Source organism: Aotus nancymaae, unplaced genomic scaffold (genome assembly GCF_030222135.1).
Source record: "Aotus nancymaae isolate 86718 unplaced genomic scaffold, 86718_ANA_hifiasm-v0.15.2.pri h1tg000019l, whole genome shotgun sequence".
In the NCBI taxonomy this organism is placed as follows: domain Eukaryota; kingdom Metazoa; phylum Chordata; class Mammalia; order Primates; family Aotidae; genus Aotus; species Aotus nancymaae.
The window spans coordinates 50307222-50330264 of NW_026988431.1; the positions used below are offsets into that span (position 1 = coordinate 50307222).

The 23043-nt window shown below is 38.2% G+C and overlaps 1 protein-coding gene across 4 annotated transcripts in view; it reads right to left on the minus strand.

Annotated features, from left to right (window-relative positions):
- Positions 1-20003, minus strand: part of VEPH1 (ventricular zone expressed PH domain containing 1) — a 221069-nt gene extending 201066 nt beyond the window's left edge. For 3 of the 4 annotated variants that reach the window (XM_012447362.3, XM_012447364.3, XM_064378858.1), the window contains exons 1-2: positions 19729-20003; positions 11502-11796 (exon numbers count right to left, since the gene is read on the minus strand). In XM_012447362.3, coding sequence (XP_012302785.1) covers positions 11502-11639 — 138 coding nt within the window. In that variant the 5' untranslated portion in view covers positions 11640-11796; positions 19729-20003. Of the gene's footprint in view, positions 1-11501; positions 11797-15672; positions 15935-19728 lie in introns of those variants that run through there. The other variant, XM_012447363.3, reaches the window with a different exon arrangement.
- Between the last annotated feature and the right edge of the window lie 3040 nt (positions 20004-23043).

A 23043-nucleotide genomic window follows, 5' to 3' on the forward strand; every position in this document is an offset into this window, starting at 1 on the left:
GGCACATGTAAGCAGATTAAACACAGAGCACATTAGATACTTAAAAATTTCAGGTAATGAAATTATTGACCTCAAATTATAAAATTATATATTCAAAATCAGTCAATGTATAAAGAATAATTCTTTTTATTAAAAAAGACCAAGTCACTTTTTCAAAAACCAGAAATTTTGTTTTTAAAAAAGAAACTTCTAGAAATTAAAACCTCAGTAGATGGATGAAACAGTGGATGGATTAAGCTAAAAAAAAAGACAACGGATTGGAAGATAGAGCTAGAAAATAAAATAACATCACATGGAGATGGAAAATATAAAAAATCAAAAAATATGGAAGATAAAATGGGATAGAATATGATGGATATGAGGGCAGTGATTTTGTCTGTTCTTTTATTGTACTATTATGTTCTCAATGTCTAGAATATTGCTATAAGAGAGTGTGTACTCAATACTTTGTTGGGTGCACAACTGAGTGAATAAATACAATTTCCAAAAGGAAAGACTAGTTGTAAAAGTCAATATTTGAGAAAAAGTTTAAGAACTTTACAAAATTGAAAAAAGACATAAAACCCTCAAACTCACAAAAGACAATAAAGATTGAGTAGAAATATACAAATAAAACCGTATCTAGACACATAATAGTGAAACCATAGAACACCAAAGGCACAGGGAAAATAAATAGAAAAGTAGATTTGGTATAAAGAAATGGCAAGTAAACTGAAAGCACATTTCATAACAGCAACAATAGAAACTGCTGAGAAATAAAATGGCTGCCAACCTAGAAATGCATATTCAGGAAATTATTCAAAATTAAGGGCAAAAATAAGGACTTTTTTAGAAAAACAAACATTGAGAGAGTTTATCATTAACAGACCTTCACTGAAGGGACTTTCTTTTCTCCAAAGATAGGGTCTTGCATGTTGCCCAGACTGGAGTACAGCGGCTACTCACAGACGCAATTATAGCATGCTGCAGCCTCAAACTCCTGCCTCAAATGATCCTCTTGCCTCAGCATCCTGAGTATCTGAGACTACAGGGACATGCCACTGAACTGGCTGAAGATACTTTAAAAATGTATACTTCAGAAAACAAGAACTTGGATTCAGGAAAACAAACAAAAAAGAAAGTCAAATAAAAAAATGAAAAGGTGAAAAAGAAACAGGGAAATATTAGGTACTTTAAGCAAGGGTTGACTATATATATATATATATATATATATATTTAAAGCCTGTTGTTTAAAAGAATAGTTTCAAGGGTATTACACAAGGTAAATAAAAGTGCTGACTAATAACATGTAAGGCGGGCATTAAAGTATTCCAAGGTCCTTCTAGGAATAGGAGGATAACAGAGTTCCTGAATAACTTTAGACATAGTTACTGTAATTAATCAAATGTAAGACGGCATCAATGAGAAGATCTAGGATTATTTCATGTTATGAAGAAAAAGAAGAGACTGCCAATTAAACTGTGAGGGGCATCATGCCCCCAAGAGAGTCCTATACAGGATTTTAATTGAGCACACTAGACTCTCATTTCCTTGAAATTTCTTTCATCTATTCTAAGAGAATTGTCCATTTCTCCTGCCCTCAATTGCATTACTTATTATAGTGTAATAGATCATCTTTTACCAATATCTCAGTAACAAAAAGTATATATTTTTTAGGTTCCATATAGTGCCCTCAGTTATTCTTTTGCAAGAAAATGTGGAATTGCTGTCATTCCCCCAATGATGAATATTTGGTTCACTAATATAAAACTTATATACCGTGATGCTATCTCTGCATGCCTTTCTGCATACACAATAAGTTTCTGTTTCAGTGCCACATTATAGTCTAGTAGTTTTGAAAACATTTTAAATGGATATTTAACTCAACATTGGTAGGAACAACAGTGCATCTAATTCAGTTACAATAATAACAATATGAAGAACAATATGACAAGTTCCTGCACATGTAGGCCATGACAGCTTAGGTATGACTACGGCCTGGCCAACAGCAATGGGAAGATTGTCATCAATTATAAAACATACATTTATTTCAGAGACATTAACATGGGAAAGTGTCTATCTTAGAATTGATGAAATATTATGAGTATGCTTGCTAAAATGTTAAAGGCAACTATATTAAAATAATAGAAGTAGAATACAAATCTTCAAACCACTAGCCGCAAGAGTGGCAGAAAATAAAATGATAAAAAATCAATTAAAATTTTTCAGAAAAAAAGATAGAAATAAACATGGAAAAATCAGAAAATATAACACAAATAAAATGAAGAAATACATCCAAATATATTGCTTATCACAGCAAGTGTGAGTTGACTAAATTTACCAATTAAAAGATGGATATTTTCTATTTGGATTATTTCAAAAATCTACTTATATAACATTTATAAATTATGTTTAAGTCATAATGACATAGAAAGGTAAAAGTCAAAAGACAAAGAAAAAATAGATAACTACTACTCCAAAGAAAACAGGCAAAACTTATTAGGAATAAAAATGCTCAGTATATACTAATGAAAAGAAAAGTTCTCCAAGAAAGAAATACCAATATTTATTGGTATCTTTATTATATATACATAATAAAAGAGCCCCTAAATTTATAAAGGCAAGCTTGACAAAATTACAAGTGACAAACCCAAAATTATAATAGAAAATGTAAAAAATATCTGTTAGTAACTGATAGTCCAAACAACTGCAAACTTATTGAGGATATACAAAATTTAAACAATATCATTAACAAGAGTTCTTTAATCAACATATTTAATATCTAATAATATAGATATTACTTTATACAATAATTAGAGAATACATATTCCTTTCAAGCACTTTTTTTTGGTTATACTTTAAGTTCTGGGGTACATGTACAGATCGTCAAGCACATATTAAACATTTAAAGAGGCAGCATAGTGTGGTGGCTAAAAATAGTTTCTGAAGTCACATTCTGGGCTTAATTTTTGGTTCTGGTACTTACTAGCTGTACAACCTTGGTCAAGTGACATTATTAGCCTTTCTATGCCTATTTCCTCATGTATAAAATGGGAATATTAGTATACTTACCTCAAAAATTTACTGAAAGGAATAAATATATTAACATGTGAAAAGCTCTTAGAACAGTTTCTGGCACACAATAAGTGCTACATAAGTATTAGCTATTATTATTTACACAGATTAGCCGTAAACTCTGTAACAAAGCAAGTTGCAACTACTTCCAAATAACGAGTATCATGCAGTTCACATTCTCTGACTATATGCAGTTAAGATTTCACTTAACAACTAAAAGACATTAAATTCTTGGGGAAATTAAGACTTACTTCCAAATCACCTGTGAGTCAGAGGAAGTCACAATAAAACTAAGAAAATATTTAAAATTTACAATAAAAACATATCTCAAATCCTGTAGAATGATGCTAAATGTTTTAGCAGGAAATGTATGGTCTTGCATGGTTATATTGGAAAATAAGAAAGTTAAAAACATCAATACCCTAATTATACAACTGAGGAGATTAGAAAAAGAACAGCAGAATAAAGCCAGAGAAAGCACAAAAAATAAAATAGTAAAGACTTAAAAAGAAATTAATGAGATTTTGAAAAGATCTTATACAGATGATCAATAAACCAAAACTTTAAAAAGTAGAAGACAAAGCTTTGAAAATATTAATAAAATATCAATGAAAAATATATTTAAATACAGATGCTACAGAAAAAATAAGAATAATTCAAACAATTTGAATTTGATGCTAATAAATTTGAAAACTCAGATAAAATATAAATTGCTTAGAAAATATACTTTACCAAAAGTGACTGAAGAAAATTCCTAATTTTCCGCAAAGAGATTGAATCAGTAGTTTAAAAATCGAAATACACAGATTTATGGTGCCAGAGAGTTTTACAGTGTTCTATGAAATCTTTGAGGATTAGGTCATCATGATATTACAAAATTCTTGCAGATAACAGAAAATGTAGAAACATTTCTCAACTCATTTTATGAAGCCACTGTGTATAACTTGATATAAAAGCCAGGTAAAGACAGTGGAAAAGGGACATTTAAAGACCAATCTCATATATAAACATAGTTCTAAAACTCCTTTAAAAATAGCAAACAAAATTTTTAAATGCTTTAAAATAAACAAATTTTATTTTGCTCCAGGAATACAATAACATTTCTATATTTTAAAAATCTATTACTGTAATTCACTACATTAACAGATTAAAGGGGAAAATAGGATTATCTCAAGAGGATAGAAAAATCAGTTGATAAAATTAAACAATTCTTAGAAAAACAGGAATAAATGGGAACCTCCTTAATCTGATAAAGAGCATTAACCAAAAGCCTGGAGCAAACATTATGCTTTCATTGAGAAGTCAGAAAACTCTCTTTAAATAAAAGGAGAGAAGGATAACTCAATCTATTCAATCTAGTTCTGAACAGCTAGTCAGGATATGAGACAAAGAAATCAAATAACAGAATAAAGATTGGAAAGGGATAAACAAAACCATAATTATCTTAAAGTGATGACTTATACATAAAAAAAAAAATCCAAGAATGTGCTTCTCCCATTTAAAACATACTTTTTCTTGATCCTCTCCTCTCTCCCCATCCCATTCTTTCTAAATACCAGCCCATTTCTCTGTTCTTTATGGGAAAATGCCCTGGGTTGTCACTGCTCATTTTCTTCAGTTCTTCTCTTTCCACTGTCTTGAACTACTCCAATCTGGCTTTTAGTCTGGCCCATCCAATGACAACAGCTCTTGTCAGGTCCTAATGACCTTCACGTGTCTGAGCCTCAGTCAGTTCTCAGTCGTGACAAATCTTGACAAATCTCACTTGACCAATCAGTGGCATTTGACATAACTCTGTCCCTAGAACAGTTTATTCACCTGGCATTGATGACACCATGATTTTCTGACTTTCTTCTTTTTTCACTCCATATTCCTTCTCAGGTTATTTTCCTAGTCTTTCATTATCTCCTTGACTTCTGGGCACTGGGCTCAATCATTGGACTTTTTACTTTCTGTCTGCACTCACTCCCTTGGTGATCTTGCTCACTTTCAAGGCTGACAAGTTCCAAAATTATAATGGTCAGCCCAGACTTCTCTCCTGCTCCAGACTCATACATACAATACTTGCACATCTCCATGCAGAATTCTGACAAAGTGGAATTCGTGATTCTTCTTACATTCCCTTTCCCTCACCATCCCTCTCCAAATTCCTTCCTTCATTAGTCATCTTCATCTTACTTATTGACAATTTTATCATGCTAGTTTTTCAGGCCAAAAATCTTCAAGTTCTCTTTCTCTCTCTGTCTCTCTCTCTCCATCACACACACTGCTTCAACAAATCCTGTTGGTCCTATCTTCAAAATCTATCCAGGATCATCTGAACACTTCTCACCACCACCACTGCTCCATGATGGTCAGAATCTCTGCTGCTTCTTATCTGAATTATTTCAGTAGCCACTTAACTGGCGTTTCTTATTTCACTCTTGCTTTTTCACAGAATATTCCCAAAACAGGAATAGAAAACTCAGACAATGTTACTTCTGCCCAGAACTCCCCAGTGGCTGCCCAAGGCTCCAAGGATCCTGCCTCCACTTCTCTCCTAACCTCATCTCCCTTTCCCCATGTTCCCTTCACTACAGCCACACTGACCTCAGAAACTCTAGTCTACAACCTCAGGACCTTTGTACTTAATGATTCTTCTGCCTGAAATAACTTCCTCCAGTACAGCCACACTGACCTCAGAAACTCACTTCTACAAGCGTAGGACCTTTGTACTTAATGGTTCCTCTGCCTGAAATGATTTCCTCCAGGTATCCACAAGTATTGCTCTCTCATCTCCTTCAAGTTTTGCTTAAATGTCAGCTTTTGTCTCAGTATGGACTACCTTGTCCACCCCATTTAAAATTTCAAGCCTCCAATACCCTGTCACTGCCCTCTGCTTTAGTTTTCTGCATAGCACTTACTTACCATCTTCTAATACACTACATGTCTTCCTTATTTATTTTCTTACTTTCTGTCTTACCCAATTAAATGGATGATTTCAGAGGCTTTTTTTTTTTTTTGGTTTTTGATTACTCTTATATCCTAGCATCCAGTTCACTGTCTGAAATATAGATGCCTAATAAATATTTGTTGAATAAACAGGAATATGTGTATAGACAAATTATTAAGATTAGTAGGAGAGTTCAGTGAGTTTGCTGGCCATAAAATCACACTATACAAGAATCATTTATGTTATAATCAACTAAAAATAGAATTGAAAAATATAATTTTAAAAAAGAATATTATTTATAGTCTCAGAAAAAAACATACATTTAACAAAAGATGCACAATATTCTTAACATTCTTAGAAAAAATATCATAAAACCTCTTTGAACAACATTTAAAAACATATAAAGGGATAGAAATGCAATGTCTATAGATATGAAGACTGTACATAATGATGTTAATTTTCTTCAAATTAATCTATAGATATAATAATACCCAATTAAGATACTGATAGAATTATTCATAAAATAGGAGAAGCTTAATATAAAATTGTTAAAGAACAAAAACAAAGCAATGTTAAAGAAGTTTGGGAATACTGTCCTACCAGATATCATGACTTATTACAAAATGAGAGATGAGCTGTGTATCAGAGTGAGATATGCAACCTGCCTAGGTGACAAAGGACTAATACAAGAATATACAAAATACTCCAAGTTAATAAAATAAGATTTTTAAACTACAATAAAAAAAAGAAAAAGAAGCGTAAATAGGCAGTTCACTGGAAGTAAAGTGGTAGGCACTTCCTTCAGAGGAAAACAAACAGCAAATAGCAAATAAACATATGAAAAAATGGTCAACCTTGGTAATAATGAGAGGACTGTATATTTAAACAATTATATGCTGCTTCACTTGGATTCAAAAAACTTTTAAAAATCTGATAAAAGCAAGCACTGGTGAGGATATAAAGCAACTGGAACTTTCATACACTGATGTTCTGTGTGTAAATTGGCACATCCACATTGGAAGGCAGTCCGTTGGTATATCACAAAGGTGCAAGTACACAAAACCCTAAAACCAGTTGTTTCACTTTTAATTGTGTACTTTAGAAATACTTGGCAATTACTAGTATTTAGAACTTAAGGAATAATTGGCCAAAATTGCCAATTACAAGAATGTTTACTGTAGCACTGTTTAAATAATAAATGTAAACAAACAAACAAACAAAAGAACGGATACATTGTAACACATTCATATAAGGGAATACTCTGTCTCAGCAAAAATAAATGAGCTGAAACTATATGTACCAATATAGACAAATCTCAAAAACATAATTTGAGCCTTATGATAACATTTATATAAAGTCTAAAAATACTAAATACTATGCTATGATTCACTTTGGAACCACGCATATGTAGCAAAAACCAAAACCAAAACCAACCATGCATAGCTAAATACAAAAACAGGATATTGTTTACCTCGGGGACCATAAGGGAGGAGAATGGGATGAAAAAGAGACATGCAGGGATTTTTGATTGTACCTAACATATTAAAGTGGGTGATTCTTTGTACCTGGTGTGTTTCATTGTTAAAAGAGAAATAAATAGAACTGGAAAGCAGGTGGATCAGTTGGGTATGAGGTGAACACCAATGGAAAGGTGGGAGAAGGGGATGAGTGCATAAGGAGACAATCTCACTTGGAGTAGTCTGAGAAGAAAGCCAAGTTAGTACAAGAAATAATTATCAGGTAAAAGTGGTCTAGAAAGGACTCAAAATGAAAAGACAAAACTTAAAAGTATGTTTGGGAACTTGGAGAGGATATTGAGTTGAGGAGTCACATTTTCAAAGTAAAGCATAAGGGCAAAACATCCCATGGCAGTATTTTGGAATAACTAGCAGAAAAAGAGGACATGGACTGGAGAGAAAATCTAGTAAGGTTCAATTATTTTGTGAGTGGCTTTGGGGGAAGCATTGGAGGCCTGCTTGCCAAATTTTTGGATTCCACAAACCTGAAAGTGAAAAGTAATATATTTGACAGAATCATGATGTTTAAAACACATAGATATTCTGGAATGAGAGCCTAAAGACAAGAATATTTTTTTGCAATGTTTAAAATGTGGCATAATACATTTCAAAAAATTTAAACTTATCTAATTACAAGTCTTGATTCAACCTGAATGCCTTAGCACATCGCGGGACAAATGTGAACAACTGATTTGTTAAAAAACACAGAATATTTGACAAGTATTAGTAGTTGTTCTAAGCAATGGGTCCAAATATTGGGCAATGATAAATTACAATAATAAATTAGGACTATTCCAAAGGAGGGTAACCAGAATGTTAAGAGTGTAGGCAGTACTTGGGAACTTCAACAAAGCATTCTCTAACAACGTAGAAACAAGATTGTCCTTTGAGGATTAAACCAATAAAGTCCACTAGTATGAGTGGGATTAACCAGCTACAGGCCTAAACCAAGACATTATCTTTTCATGGGTGACTTTGCAAGTGAGTTAGATGTAATCTCAGGGAGGAAGGACTGGAATGTGATTGTAATAGAGGAAGAAACCTAATCAATGATAGTATTTCTCATCCAAAGAAGGACTGAATAAACAGACCTGAGGGGAGCAACATTCTGATGCATATGAGTTATAATTTTCATTGTAAATCAACAAATCCTTTTCAAATTTATATTTTCAATTCTTGTATTTGGATAGCATGACTTGGATAGCATTTCTCATGTACCAACAAAGTTGAGTTTTCCAGCTGTGACAGTTGAGGGTTACAACATGAGATGGTGTAACCTTTCCCTGACACAGGCTCCTTCTTTGTCATGGAAAAACCCAAGGATACTAAGATGTTTAGCTGGGAGGAGACAAGCCAGAGGTGAAGGCTGGTGCTTATCTTCAAAAAGTTTAAAGTGTTTCTTGTAGAAACAGAGGTTAGACTCTTTCGATTGTTGGGGGCAGAGAACAGAACAGAGACAACAGGTAGAAAGTACAAAGTTAAGATTTCATCCGGCTAAGAGGAGGAACATGTTAACCATTTGAACTCCCAACAGTGAAACAGCTAACATCTTTCTCAGGGTTCTTTGATCATAAGCAACAGAGAAAGTCTGAATAAGTATAGCAAATAATAATAATAGCAATAATAAAAAGATAAGAAGTGGACCACATATTTGAAGGAGAAAGTGAAGTACTAGGCCTTCAAGGGGGCAGTGATCAAGGCAGCTACAGTGATAGAGGGGCAGAAAGTAAAGAACTGTTTCTTTGGGGCACCATCCTCATGATGAATCACCCTCTGCTGATATCCTCCTTAAAATTACTTGGGAAAAAATTCTGATTTTTAAGCTGAGGCCAGGTGTCTCACCTCTTCTCTCCCCCACCCCTGACAGGGAAGGGTAGTGGGCCATCAAGAGTAAGGAATCTTGATGGAGACACCATCAAGGCTTCATGCAATGTAAAGGGGCAATTTACCAAACAAAAATTGAGAAGCAAGTAAAACTACTAGAAACCCACCATATTCTCATCATCGCAAGTGCAGGAGAAGCCACCTGTTTTTCATCAATCTTCTATGCTGGTTGTTGGAAAAGGCGATTTAGAAGACCCCTTTCTGTTCTATGTTTCTGAAGAGAAATTGAGAGGTGGAATTGATTACTGAGATCCAGGGTCATTAGGAAAGGCCTAGTGAGGAATAGCTGGGGCTGGATGTGAGGGAAGGATGGGACGCAGCTAACAGGGGAGTAAGCCGTAGAGCAGGCATGGTGGTTCAGTGCACTAATCAGAAAAGGAAGATAAGAAGCTCCTGTCATTGGTTACCTCAAACTTGATATATTTAAATTAGAAGCTACCAGTTTTCTTCTGTTCCATGACATGGTTACAGATAGAGAAATGGAAGAAGTAAGATGTGGTAAAAGTTAGTAAATGAAGAAGGCACAGGAACTCCTGTCTCTCCAGACCTCCTGGTAGAGTGAGACGCTATTTGGAGAATTTAAGGAATGGATGATGATCCTAATGACAAGGGACCTGCCAGCCTTAATAGTTAACCAGTGGAGCTATGTAACAGAACTGAGTCACAGTCCTAAAATTCTGAATTTGATGTCTGTGAAACAAAGCAATTAATGAAGGAAACAAAAGCAATAACTGGCCACTAGTGACCTCTAGTGGAAGTAGGCTTTAGGGAACTTAAATGATCTTTGATTTGTTTTCCTATTAAGAAGATGAAAATCAGTGTTTTTTGCCAACTTATTTGCAGAGGAGTGTGAAGGAAGGAGCTTCTGAAAATAGGACAAAAATCCTACCCAGAAAATGAAAATGTACCAGGAACATGTTGGGCTTTGAGTCAGAATAAGTTGAATAACGTTCTGGAAAAGATGTGGATGAGTAATTGCCATCAAAGACATTACCTGAGAAAAGAAGAGTTTTTGAGCAGTGACTTCATTGGTCGCTGGGGGAAGTTTGGCATATTAATGGCAGCCAGCAAGAGAAAATAGGCTTGAAGAGGAGGCTGCATGGGTTGCCAGGATACCTTTTAAACATCTCTTCTTTGTAACATGGAAGAGCACTATTGTTTCTGAAATATGCATACATTTGCCAATTCAGTATTGTTTGGCTTGAGTCCCACCACTTTCCTTTTCCCAATGGGTGTCTGTGCCAAGTGCTGGCGAACGCTGCTGAGCTGGGAGGATGTGGGCAGATGCCTGGTGGCCTTAGGCCTTTGAAGTGAGACCAGCCTCCTAGAAGGTCCAAGTGCAATCAAGAAGGTCAACATCAAACCACACTGGGCCCTCCACATCCATCTCCTTTGGGAAGTGCTTTCAGAATATATAATCTTGACACTGAAGAGAAGCAAAGGAATGCAAAGATTGATGGGAGGTTTTACATCTGTCTGACCACACTGGGGACTAATAACGGGTGGGTAGAATTAAATGGCAGGTCCCAGGGGCAGGGGTGTGGGTGGGTAGAAAAAGAAGCAAGGAAAAGATAAAAAATAGAGACAATACAGAAATAAACAGAATCAGCTTATCAAGCCCTGGGCAACTGTCACTTCTGGCAGCAGAGCGATCGTTGTCCTTGTCTCATATTACCTGCGTGGCAGGAGGTGTCATCCTGCCTTCTTTCATTATTCAGCCTCTTCCACATACCCTGCTCTTGTTTACTGATGCTATTGTGCTGCTCTGCAGGCCTGCTTTTCCCCCGGATTTGCTCTCTCTCCTCTCAGTGTCATTTCAAGGATATAAAAATAGCCCCTAAATAATATTTTTGTGAGAATTCCACGCTGGTCTGCAATGTTCAGAATTCTAGTCTTTGTGTGTGGGCAAAAGATGATCTAACTGCCCCCTAAGTCATGACTTCCCTAATGTTATTTCTTAGATGCCAACAAAACCACAAAGCAGAGTTAAGGGAGACCAATATTAGTGGTATTTCCTTTTTCCCCTGCAAAGATCCTTCTGCCAGGATATATACAAATCTCTAGCTGTAGGATAGGCCATTTCAGAGATGTAGTCCATAAACCAGTTTACTTACTGAAGATGAGCTAATTATCTTAATTTGCTCCAAAGCTTCTGTCAGGCTGTCTTCAATCTCAGAGTCATCTAAGGAGAAGAGGTCCCCAGCTCGTGAGAGATCTTTTTGTCCCAAAACCAGTCTGAACAGTTGATGCATGGTGAGGAGGAGTTTGATCAGTTGACTTTCTACAGACTCAGAGCCATATGTTTCAGTTATCAGAGGTCAGTAAGACAAAAACATGTAGCAGGAGGTATATTTTGTATTCCATGAAAGGTCGTTTTTCTCCAGACTTTGAGGTCTTCATTGACACTCTCTGCAAGGGAAACAAATGACATGATCTAGCCACTGGCAGAATGGCACAAGCTCAGAATGTGAACTTGGTGTCCAGCACAGAGAGAGAGAAAAAAAGAAACTTGGAAACATGTGCCTAGAGTAACAGATCCTGGCTTAATCGTCTTTAAATGAGCTCTTTCTTTGTTTTTGTCTCAAAAAGTCTTGTCAAAAATTACTAGGTTTCTCCAGAATTTAATTTGAACTTTAAAAGTCAACATGAGCCTCATTTTCTCCTTTCTATATCCTTCTCTTCTCTCCACGTCACAAGGACAAGCAACAATCATGCCTAATACTTGCCAGATTTTCCTCAAGCAGATTCTCATCGGAATCAAACAGAAAGGGAGAACAAAAGAAAAGAAGGAGCATAGGGAACACCATGAGACCTACGTCCTGGAACCCTTTCTTCCAGAACCAGGACAAAGAAACCAGTGCTTACCCTCTTGGTTGGGCTGCCTTGCTGTGCTAGCAGTAGAAGTTCCCCCCTCCATCAGTCAAAAAGGTGACCTCGGTACTTACCCTACTCCTGTGTATTCTATAATCAAGTGGCAATGAAATAAAGGGTGCTGCTCAGGAGAGTGGGGTTAGATAAATCTCTACTGAATGTGAAGATGAACTTGATCACTGAAGTTGAACATGATAGCCCTGCCATGCAGGCTAAAGAGGAGGGCTTTGAGATCAGGCAACCTTCCCTCTATTCCCACAGTTGAAATAATAAAGTCCCACTATATTTCTCACCCAATTAACAGTCTACAGAGAGTAGGGCAGTGGCACAAATTAGACATCTGATTAGTCTCATCAGCTCTCTTCTGGGCCTAATATAATCACAGACCATTTGCACTAGTAGAGATCTTAGTAATCATTTAATGGCCAGTGAGGTTTAATGACTTCCCTAAGGCCCCATAATAGCTGTGGCAAGGCTAGTCTCCTGATTTCAGTCCAGTGGGCTTCCCTCACAGTTTACAGTAGAGTGGAATCACCTTATACATATGGGTAGCTCACAAATGCAGCCACATGTTAGATAGTGAGAGCCAAGAGTGAGTTATTTAATATAAGCAATAGGCGATTCTGTCTAGCATTTTACTCTGAATGTGTTTGCCAGAAAGAGTGTGAAAAGGGAGAGGCGAGTCTGTTGTTCCCCTGGGGAGTCTCAGACCTCTCCTCTGAGCTATTGCTATGTGAGCACCTCTTTGTGTTGAATGCAAGTTTAAAGACACATACGCTTCTTACAACATGGTCTCTAAATACAAGCCAAATCTTTCATAAGACACTCAACTAAATAAGCAATCTGTAGTATTCTAAGTGGTACAATTCATGGGCTATAGGGATTTCAAGGGCAATACTGCCTATGTGCAGTTTTTATACTATCTACCGGCTTTTGAAAAATGATGCCTGATACTTACATACCTTTATCTATGTACCAGGCATAAACACTTTGTAAATATTAATTCATTTAATCCTCATAACTATATGAAGATATATCATCCCCACTTTATAGGTAAACAACCTGAGGTAGTCAAATAACTGCTAAAGCCATGCAATTACCAAGCTGCAGAGATGGAATTTGAACCCAGAGACGCCAGTAGTGCTAGACCCCGAGTTCATAACCATTATGAAATATTGACTCTGTGTAAGATGTGAGGCTACTGTTAGGAGTAAAGGTCCTCAGAGCATTATTAATATTTAGTGATGAAGGTGTGAGCATGGTTATCAAGCAAGAAAATTAATTCCTCTTCCCTCCTACACTGCTCCTGGATCCTTGCCCATCTGTGCCCTGGGATTTAGAGCAACCAGAGAGCAAGAAGAGGAGATGCTTGGAGGAAGAGCAAAGGAGAATGGTAAGCTTTCAGAGGGAAGTGGAGCACAGAGTGAGGTACCGCAAAGCAGTTTGCAACCTGGCAAACGTGGAAGGATGAATCACAATATCTATAAGAAAAATCAGCACAGCGTTTTCTGACATTTTTCTCTTAACACATTTTCCTCCCAGGTTCAGACATTTACAGTGACAAGAGTCTCAATAAAATAATACTCAGGAAAGGTGGATGGAAATGACTTCACCTGGCCCCTGAGCTTGTTGGACATCCAGCATTCCCTGAAATAGATTCAGCTGCCCCAGCCATAGATGCTCAGGAGCTCCAAGAAGGAGCAGAAATACGTGCTAGTACAGAAGAGCACCCCCAAGCTTTTCCTGGGCTCTTTCTGCACGTTCCGCATTTACATGACACCTGGCGTGGAGTCCCACATTTATGCTTCCAACATCAGCTCTTACTTTTGAGGGTCCATTACATGCAAAACATTGCTTTGGACCCTAAACAGAAACATAAAGTTGTTTAGCACACAGCCATGCAGGAAAGCTTTCACAAATCTAGGGGTGGAGTGGGGAGAGGTAAGATTTGCACATTATTTTGCAAAGGACTCTCTTGTGCATTTTCAACTGTGATCTTCAAAACACCTTCTACAATATGGGGATAACCAAGAGAAAAATATCCTGGATAATACAAAAAGAAGTTTGGGGAAATACAAGGGAGAGAGAGGTCACTTACAGTGGAAGATGATAATGATTAGCGTTATGGAGGAAATGGCATTTGAGAAGCACCTAAGATTTTTCCAGGGTTTTATTCAATGCACCTTGTGCTGAGTTCATACTAAGTCATCTGCTCATCTGGGAACTGAGGATCAAGTCCCAGCTCAGCTACAGCCATTGTGGGACCTTTAGTTCACGTTTTTTTCCTTTCTTGAGGCTTGGTTTTCTTATCTGCAAAATGGGGCTGATACACACCTAGTCTATTTAACCACGGTGTTTTGAGGGTCACAGGTGATAATGTGTAAAGGATCGCTTTCTAAAATAATGACACAACTGATATTTGGTGGGTGTTTGCCATGTGTCAGGCACTTATCTCAGTGCTTCCCCCATATTGAATGAATTAATTCTCATGACAACTCCATGCAATCAAAAACTGATGTTTAGAGAGGAAAGTAACCACCATCCCAGAGGCACCTGAAGAGTAAGATTCAGAGTCAGGATTGAAGGCAGCTGGTCTCCCAGGATAGTTGTATTCATGACTGTGAGATTATTATTGAGCCGCCTCCCTTCCCATCAGCTCTCATTCAGTGACCTCCACATGCTGCACGTCCCTTCCTAGATAAAGGCTGGCAAGGCACGTTATTTATTTTTCAGCAGCTCTCATCAATATTTTGCTCAGGTGTCTGGCTTCTCCTGCTGGTCTTTTTGTAATAGCAGAATGGTCAGAGCCAGATCAAATTCTACCTCATGTTTGAGAAACTCCCTATCCTTATGAATGTATAGTCCTGTGGCCTGTGTGCATGTATACATATACATGCACCATATACACACAAGCACACACATGCACATATGTGCACATACTTTCTAAACATCAACCTTTTTGCTAGACACTAGACACTTCCTTCTCTTAGTTCTCCCATCAGCCCTGCTGGTAGATACTATCACCTAAGAGGAAACAGGACGGGTGAGGTTGAGTGTCATGCCTTAAGTTACACACAGAGCCAAGATTCACATCCAGGTAAGTCAGACTCCAAAATCTCCTACTTTTTGTATGACTTTTAAAAACTGGCTTATAAAATTCTTTCCTACTGCCTTTAGTTTGCTTCCTTCATAATTTCTTTCTCTAATCTTTAAGGGGTTCTAATCGGAGGCCCACCTTCTCATTATTTAGTTTGTTTTTTTTTTTAAACAGATATTGGCTGGAAATGGCATTTGAGAAGCACCTGTAAGGAGTGCTTTCTGTAAGGAGAAACAGAAACCACAGAAACAGAAATGACTGCGCCAAGCGTGGCACATTTCAGGGAGTCACAGCTATCGCGCGCAAACTCGCTTTACCTGCATGCTACTCCTCAAAGGCGCCCTTGCAGTTACTCAGCTGCAAGGTTTGAGACTGGGCGGGAGATTCAGGCAGGCTCCGAGGCCACAGCGAGTGGAATCCGCTCAGCTCAGTGAACCTGAAGTTGTTCATTGCGGAGCCGGTGCCGGGTGGAAGAATTCAAGGAATGCAGCCTGATGGCACCGGCAGCCCCAGAGACCGGTCAGGTGACAGGCTGCACCTCACCCAGCGGAGCTCCCTCCCAGTGCAACGCTCTGTTTCCTGGGGTGAAACACAAAGCCTGCTCCAGTAAAGGAGAGTTGTTTTTAACAGAGAAAACAGAACTCCCTGTGTTCGTGAAAATCTATACTTTCCCAGGGAAGAGTAGGGGGCGGGGGCGAACCACGCAGGAAACAGTTTTCAACAGGAACTCAAGCAGGTGAACAGAATGGCTGTAGGGAGCCACCTCTCACAGCCCCAGGGGAGGAGAAGAGAACTGCAGCTTCATTAACTCTTCCCTCTCCCTGAGATTTCACACAGGTTTTGGAAACACTGAGCGTTCGTCCAGTAAGAGTCACCTCCTAAAGAAAATATCCCTTTGCTCTGCCTCTAGAGTAATATTGTTGAAAGTTTAAGTTTGCGGGAAGTTGCTAATAAACAGAACAAACTTACTTCACGACATACATACTCTCTCTGTTTCCTTATTTGCTGGGAAGTTCTTCATAAAAATCCACGTGGACCAGATATGTTGGATTTGTCCTTTTAAATATTGCAGCAACACGCAGGAAAAAGGTTTATCCTGCTTAATCTATTGACACTCCGATGGAGAAAAGGGCTCTGGAAACTTCCCTTATTGTTTAAACAGTTAACAGTGCACTTTAAAAAGGACAGTTTTAAAAACTGCATTCTTCTCTACCCCTAGGTCGTCTGTTCCTGTGGTAGATCTATAGCTGTCAAATCTCTCTTCTGGCAATGCGTACAGGTGGCTATCGTGCAGATAATCTCATCTTTGCGCTCACTAGGTTGTGTCTATTCAAAGAGTGTGGTCAGGGTGACCACGGTTAAACCAGGTCACATGTTCCAGGATAATGACCTCATAAATCTGTCTTAGACACTTGGTGATCAATCATGTTTTTATGCCATCCACATTCGGAGAACTATCCCCTTGAAGAATTCCTGGATAAAAACCAAGAATCCAGTCATTCATGAGTAGCTGTAGTTTTTCACTGGTAGTTTTCTAATTTACAAGATACTAATGAAGTCTCCTGTTTTAATGGAATAGATGATATTGCTTTAGCCTTCCCTTTTAATCCTCTATTCATTATTACTGATTTTTAATTATTATATTTTTATGCAGTTTTCCTTCTTTTTTTAAAAGTGTGTAGTGTCCTGAATTGAACACTCTATGGAACTCCGGTAAAAAGAGCAGAGTGATAAGAGTATGGGAATCTGGACTCAACTGGGTTCCAAGTTCAGCTATGCCATTACCTGCAGTGTAAATGTGGGCAGGTTAATTAGCATCCCCCCCCCCTTTTTTTTTTTTTTTAAGAGTATAGAGTCCTGAATTGGACACTCTATGGGACTCCAATAAGAAGAGCAGAGTGATAAGAGTATGGGAATCTGGACTCAACTGGGTTCCAAGCTCGGCTGTGCCATTACCTACAATGTAAACGTGGGCAGTAACGTTGATTAGCCTTCCTGAGCCTCGAGTTCCTCCTTTGCTCCTGAGGATTTTGATATGGGTTGTTGGGAGGTTTCAGGAGATGATGTAAAACATTTAACACAGAGCCTGGCACATGGCAACCACAGAAGAAGCACCAGCAATCATGTCCTTAGGAGTACTATTATTCCTACAGATGGTCCGCCAGTTAACACATCCCATGCCATACCTTTTAAAAACTAATACACTACCATACTGTTCACTAAATCGAGTTCACAGAGCTAAAGATGCTTAGGTTGTTTCCATTTGTGCCATATTTATATCTTAGTTGTCCTTTCCCTATCTTAGTCATTCTGTCCTTAACTCTGGGTTGTTCACTTTTCATCTATAAACTTCACTCTCTTGAATGTATCCCTGTTGATTTTTTAGCAACCTTATCTTGTTTCCTGGAGAGATAGCTTTACTGTGATCCTACCCCCACCAAGGTTGAACAATAACAGTGAATGTTTTTATAGAGCAGAAATGGGCTAGGATACAATGTACCTCAAACTTTTTGTGGCGGGTAATCCAAACACCTGAGTTTTCCATGGAAGTGTAGCACTCCTTCCCTTGTTTATTAGTGAGAAGGGAGTTCCCCTCCAGGACACCAGCTACTTTCTTTTCAACTTTTAAGGTGACCTACACCTAATGCCCACTAATAATACATGAGTGGCTTACTCTAGTCTGCATCTGTAGATTCTGCTAAATGAAAATATACACGTACCAGAGGACTTAATCGCCACACTATTGGGATACTGCCTGTAGAATAATTGAAACTCTTGGGAGATATTTCAATCACCATAATTAACTCAAGAAACCAATTTATTCTGAAGAATTCAGCCTCTAGCTTGCAACTTAGGTTAGGATATTCCCTGGCTTTCCCACTTCACAAAATTCCAGAACGGCAAAATTTATTTACATTACGCTTTAGACTATGTTATTCTGTATCAAAGTATTTTCGTTTTATTCACCTGTATTAAAAAAATGCTCATTAATAAACTTAGACTTATTTCAGTTCTAGAAACTTTCAATAAAGTTCTCAGATTTTCTCTTGAAAGAAAGGATTAAAGATTCTTTTGAAGGAGCATCTTTTTCACACAGCGTGAAAGGACTACAGGCGTTCCCATGGGAATTGGCTGCATACATTTCAGCCCTTTCCACAAGATGTCTATTGTTCCCTGGACGTCTCGGGGCTTCCTTGGCTGTGACGAGTTGCTACACTTCACTTCTACTGAAAGCCTCTGAGCCTGACTTATTCCAAGCGATCCTAAAAGACTCAGCCCTGTCTTTTTGCTAGAGTACATACAATCTAAGTTTGTAGCAAGCTTAGTTCATAAGTATATGTAAAAAAAATAGGTTTGGTGACCTATTTAGGCAAGAGATCAAAGAGCTACTTAATTTTGATTACATATTTCAACTTATTAAAACACAAATAGGAAACATTTCCTTCCAGAAGAATGAGAAATACTTATCTTCAAGTCTAATAAACTTTTTTAAATCAAGGCTTTTGTGACTTGTCATAATTTTACACTGTATTTATTTTCACCTGTAAATTTTGACTTTGCAGGCCATTTTTGCTCTGGAATAATAAAACCTTGCTGAAAAATCCTAATTCAAATTCTGTGGGTTTGTTCCTTCAGAAAATGTACCAAAACTCTCAAACTACAAGGAAAACTCAATGTTAAATGCTTCATTTACATTTAAGTTTCCTTTACTAAATATCTTTATGGCCAGCTCAAATAATTCTCTAAATTTTTTTTTTGCTTTTTAAATTGAAAATATATAAATGTCATTTAATCCAATGGTTGACTACTATAGCAATTTAAGTGTGTATCTGAAAGAACAAAAAAGTGGTTAGATTTAATTATGATTTTTAAGATATCTGAAACATCAAAGGAAAAAACAGCAGCAGCAACCAACAGTACTGGTGACCCTGTTCGACCTACTGACTATAGTGATGCTACCGTATTTAATTTTATTTGAAAATTCATAGGCAGAGCCAGTTTCTTTGTTGGTTGCAAAATGTTGACTGAGGTAAACAAAAGTATAAAATAGTAATATAGAGACTGGATTATTACGGAGTAAAACAAAAATGCACATAATATGAATCTAGAAGCACAGCTTTCTGCTCCTGAGGCCTAGAGACACGTTTTAATAACCCGCAGAGAAGTGGCTTTTTTACCCTAATAGCTGAAATGCATGCATACATGGCTAGACACACAGCTCCCGAATGCGCTATCTGCATAATCAGCCAGCCCCTGGAAGTTTCTCAGCTCCATTCTCCTATCCCCACTCTGCCTCTCTGCAGCCTCTGATATTTACTTTAATTAGCTTTTGTTTTTGCTGAACAAAAGGACATGAAAGAAGATAGCCATACCTCTTTGCACAGGAATCTCTGGTCATAGAAAATAGAAGGCAAAATGCTTGATCTTTAGGGCACTGCGGCTGGGACCCATGACCATGCTCAGAGGCAGCCTTGCAGCTGCTGCCCAGTCCTGTGGGCTGCAGCCGCGTCTCCCTGTCCTGCTTGTCAAGCCAGCGGTACACTTCATTCCCTCCCCAAGGACTCAGCGTGCAGAATCGGGCAAATAAGTAACTTCTCCTCTCTCTCCCAAACTTCTGCTTAGACCTAATAATTGGCACAAAGCTTCACTTATTTCTACACTCGATTTGCAGGTTTCTCTGAGCAGATCCGTAGTTTAAAAGAATTAGATTTGCCTAACAACCAGTAATTTAGGTTCTGTTAATGAATAACTCACTTTAAGAAATCAAGGAAGTTTTAGGTTAATATCAGCTGTGGGGCCTTTTAGCAGGCATCAGAAAAAAGGCTTGGGGAAGGAATGGAGGAAGGGAAGCACTGGAATGAGATGGTATTTAAGCCAAATACGATAGAAGAAAAATACCACAAGAGAAGCAAAAATGGCTAGTGTGAAGGGGCAAAAGTCTAATTATATTATTGGTATCGCTTACAAAACACAAAACAACTGAACGAAACTTCCCTGGTAGCACTAGGGATTTTTCTGAGCCTGCATGGTTCCATCTTGCATCCACCCAAATTGCTAACTCCCTTCCTTTTACCATCCAAATATAGAATTCCTCTCTTCAGACCTAATTCATTGGGGATCCCTCACAAGCACTCCCACGTTGCCTCGTCTCTCTCTCTTTTAAGAAGAATGCACTTTAAAACCCCTAATGTATAAATTAATTGGTGGTGCCCAGTGGATTATTATATCTGGAGGCTCTTCTCTCCCTCTAAGTGTACGGCATGGGCTTTCTTCTCTTATTGATCTGAGGTTTTACCTACACATGAAGTGATACAACATTTCTGAGCCTCTCCCAGCCAGAGCTTTCAGACAAACCATGTGAGTGTGGTGGGGGATTGCGGGGCGGGGGGGCTTGCAGTGGGGAGAGTCAGGTCTAAGGTGTACAAGTGGAAATACAAGTATTTCCATTCAGAGGTAGTCATGCTACATGTAAATAAATTACTGGATCAATTAAAAGGACTACTCATGGGGTGAAGATTACTTTCCCCTGTGTTTGCCACTCAACATTCACTTGCTCAACTTCTAGTCAAAACTGCACCCAAATTTCCCTTGGGAAATTATATCCTTTGGGTAGAGCTGATGGCCATAAATAGGATGGGCCTAATTGGTCTTAGCCAAATTAGAGTAATTGCATTCTCATGATTGTAATGACTAATGCAGGGGAGGTGTGTGACACCTTCTAGGCCAGTGAGAGGACAATGATGAATGCTCAGCTTTGGGAGAAAAAAGTCTAAGCTGCTCGGCTTGATGACAAGAAGGTATAAGGTCTGGCTGCTGTTGCCCTTTTGCCACCAAGAAAACTGTTGACTTCATTTGGGCCCCTTAAACCACTGGCTCCTAAAGCTAGCAAGATCTACCCTTCAGTATACACTAATAAATTCCTTAACAGCTTAAGTGATTTTATTTTGGGTTTTCTGCCATTTACCATTAAAAACTTTCCACCTGACAGAATTGGCCTAACCTAGGTTTGTGGGAGGGCTCTCCTGGGTGCAGGAAAGCTTTCTGAAGGTCAATTTGGCTTGTCAAAAATCTATAAAAATGTGCACCTTTGGATCCAGATACTCAATTTCAAGGACTCGGTTATAAAGACATTCATCACAGTGCTGTGAATGTCTTATAATAGCAAAAAATGGAAAGGGATAGACTTGAAGTCAGAGAAATGTGATAGGTCATACAGAAAGGAACAAGTCCATAGTCTGCTCACAGAAATGGCTCCAGGTGGAAGTCACAAGAGCAGTGGAGGAGGTTCACCTGATGACTCAGACAGCCCTTCCTCTGAGGCTGAACATGTAACAGAGATCTGAGGAGCTGAGACCTTGCGACCAAGCCTGGGCACCGCTGAGGCAGGGACCCAAACTTCGAAAGCTGCAACCCTAGAGCAGTCTTGGTTAAGAGCCTGCACAACTAACCAGTCCTCAGTGACCCACACTATGACATCTACAACACCGATAATGGTAAGCTTGTCAGACTCGATCTCTCTCTCCAGCTGGCATTTGGAAGCAAGACTAAGCTAAACTGAGAAATCTCCAACTGGAGACAATGGAGACATGTTTAGCATAAAAGGAAAATAGTTTCTGATAATAAGAAGAAGTGAGAATGTGCACATTAATTACACAAATAAAATTGATGTGACCACATTTTTTTTTTTTGTATTTTAGGTTTTGGGGTACATGTGAAGAACATGCAAGATTGTTGCATAGGTGCATACATGGCAGTGTGATTTGCTGCCTTCCTCCCCTTCACCTATATCTGGTATTTTTCCCCATGTTATCTCTCCCCCACTCCCCACCCCCTGCTGTCCCCTCCCCTATTTCCCCTAACAGACCCCAGTGTGTAGTGCTCCCCTCCCTGTTTCCATGTGTTCTCATTGTTTAACACCCGCCTATGAGTGAGAACATGCGGTGTTTGATTTTCTGTTCTTGTGTCAGTTTCTGAGAATGATGGTTTCCAGGTTCATCCATGTCCCTACAAAGGACATGAACTCATCGTTTTTGATGGCTGCATAATATTCCATGGTGTATATGTGCCACATTTTCCCTGTCCAGTCTATCATCGATGGGCATTTAGGTTGGTTCCAGGTCTTTGCTATTATAAACTGTGCTGCAATGAACATTCGTGTGCATGTGTCCTTATAGTAGAACGATTTATAATCCTTTGAATATATACCCAGTTCCCTAATACAGTGAAGTGGGACCAATAGGTTACATATTTATACCTTTTTAAAAAAAAGAGATTATACTGAATAATATAATCTTTTTTATTTAATTATATTATATATTATATAATAATATGTTGCAAACATCTTTTCAGATTAATAATATTCATCTATATCTTTTAAATGTAAAATAATATTCCATTGCTGGTGCTCACGCCTGTAATCCCAGCTGTTTGGGAGGCTGACACAGGTGGATCACCTGAGGTTGGGAGTTCGAGACCAACCCGACCAACACCGAGAAATCCCATCTATGTTAAAAATACAAAAAAAAAAAAAAAAAAAATTATCTGGGCGTGGTGGCGATGCCTGTAATCCCACCTACTCAGGAAGCTGAGGCAGGAGAATCACTTGAACCTGGGAGGCGGAGGTTGTAGTGAGCGGAGATTGTGCCATTGCACTCCAGCCTGGGCAACAAGAGCAAAACTCTGTCTCA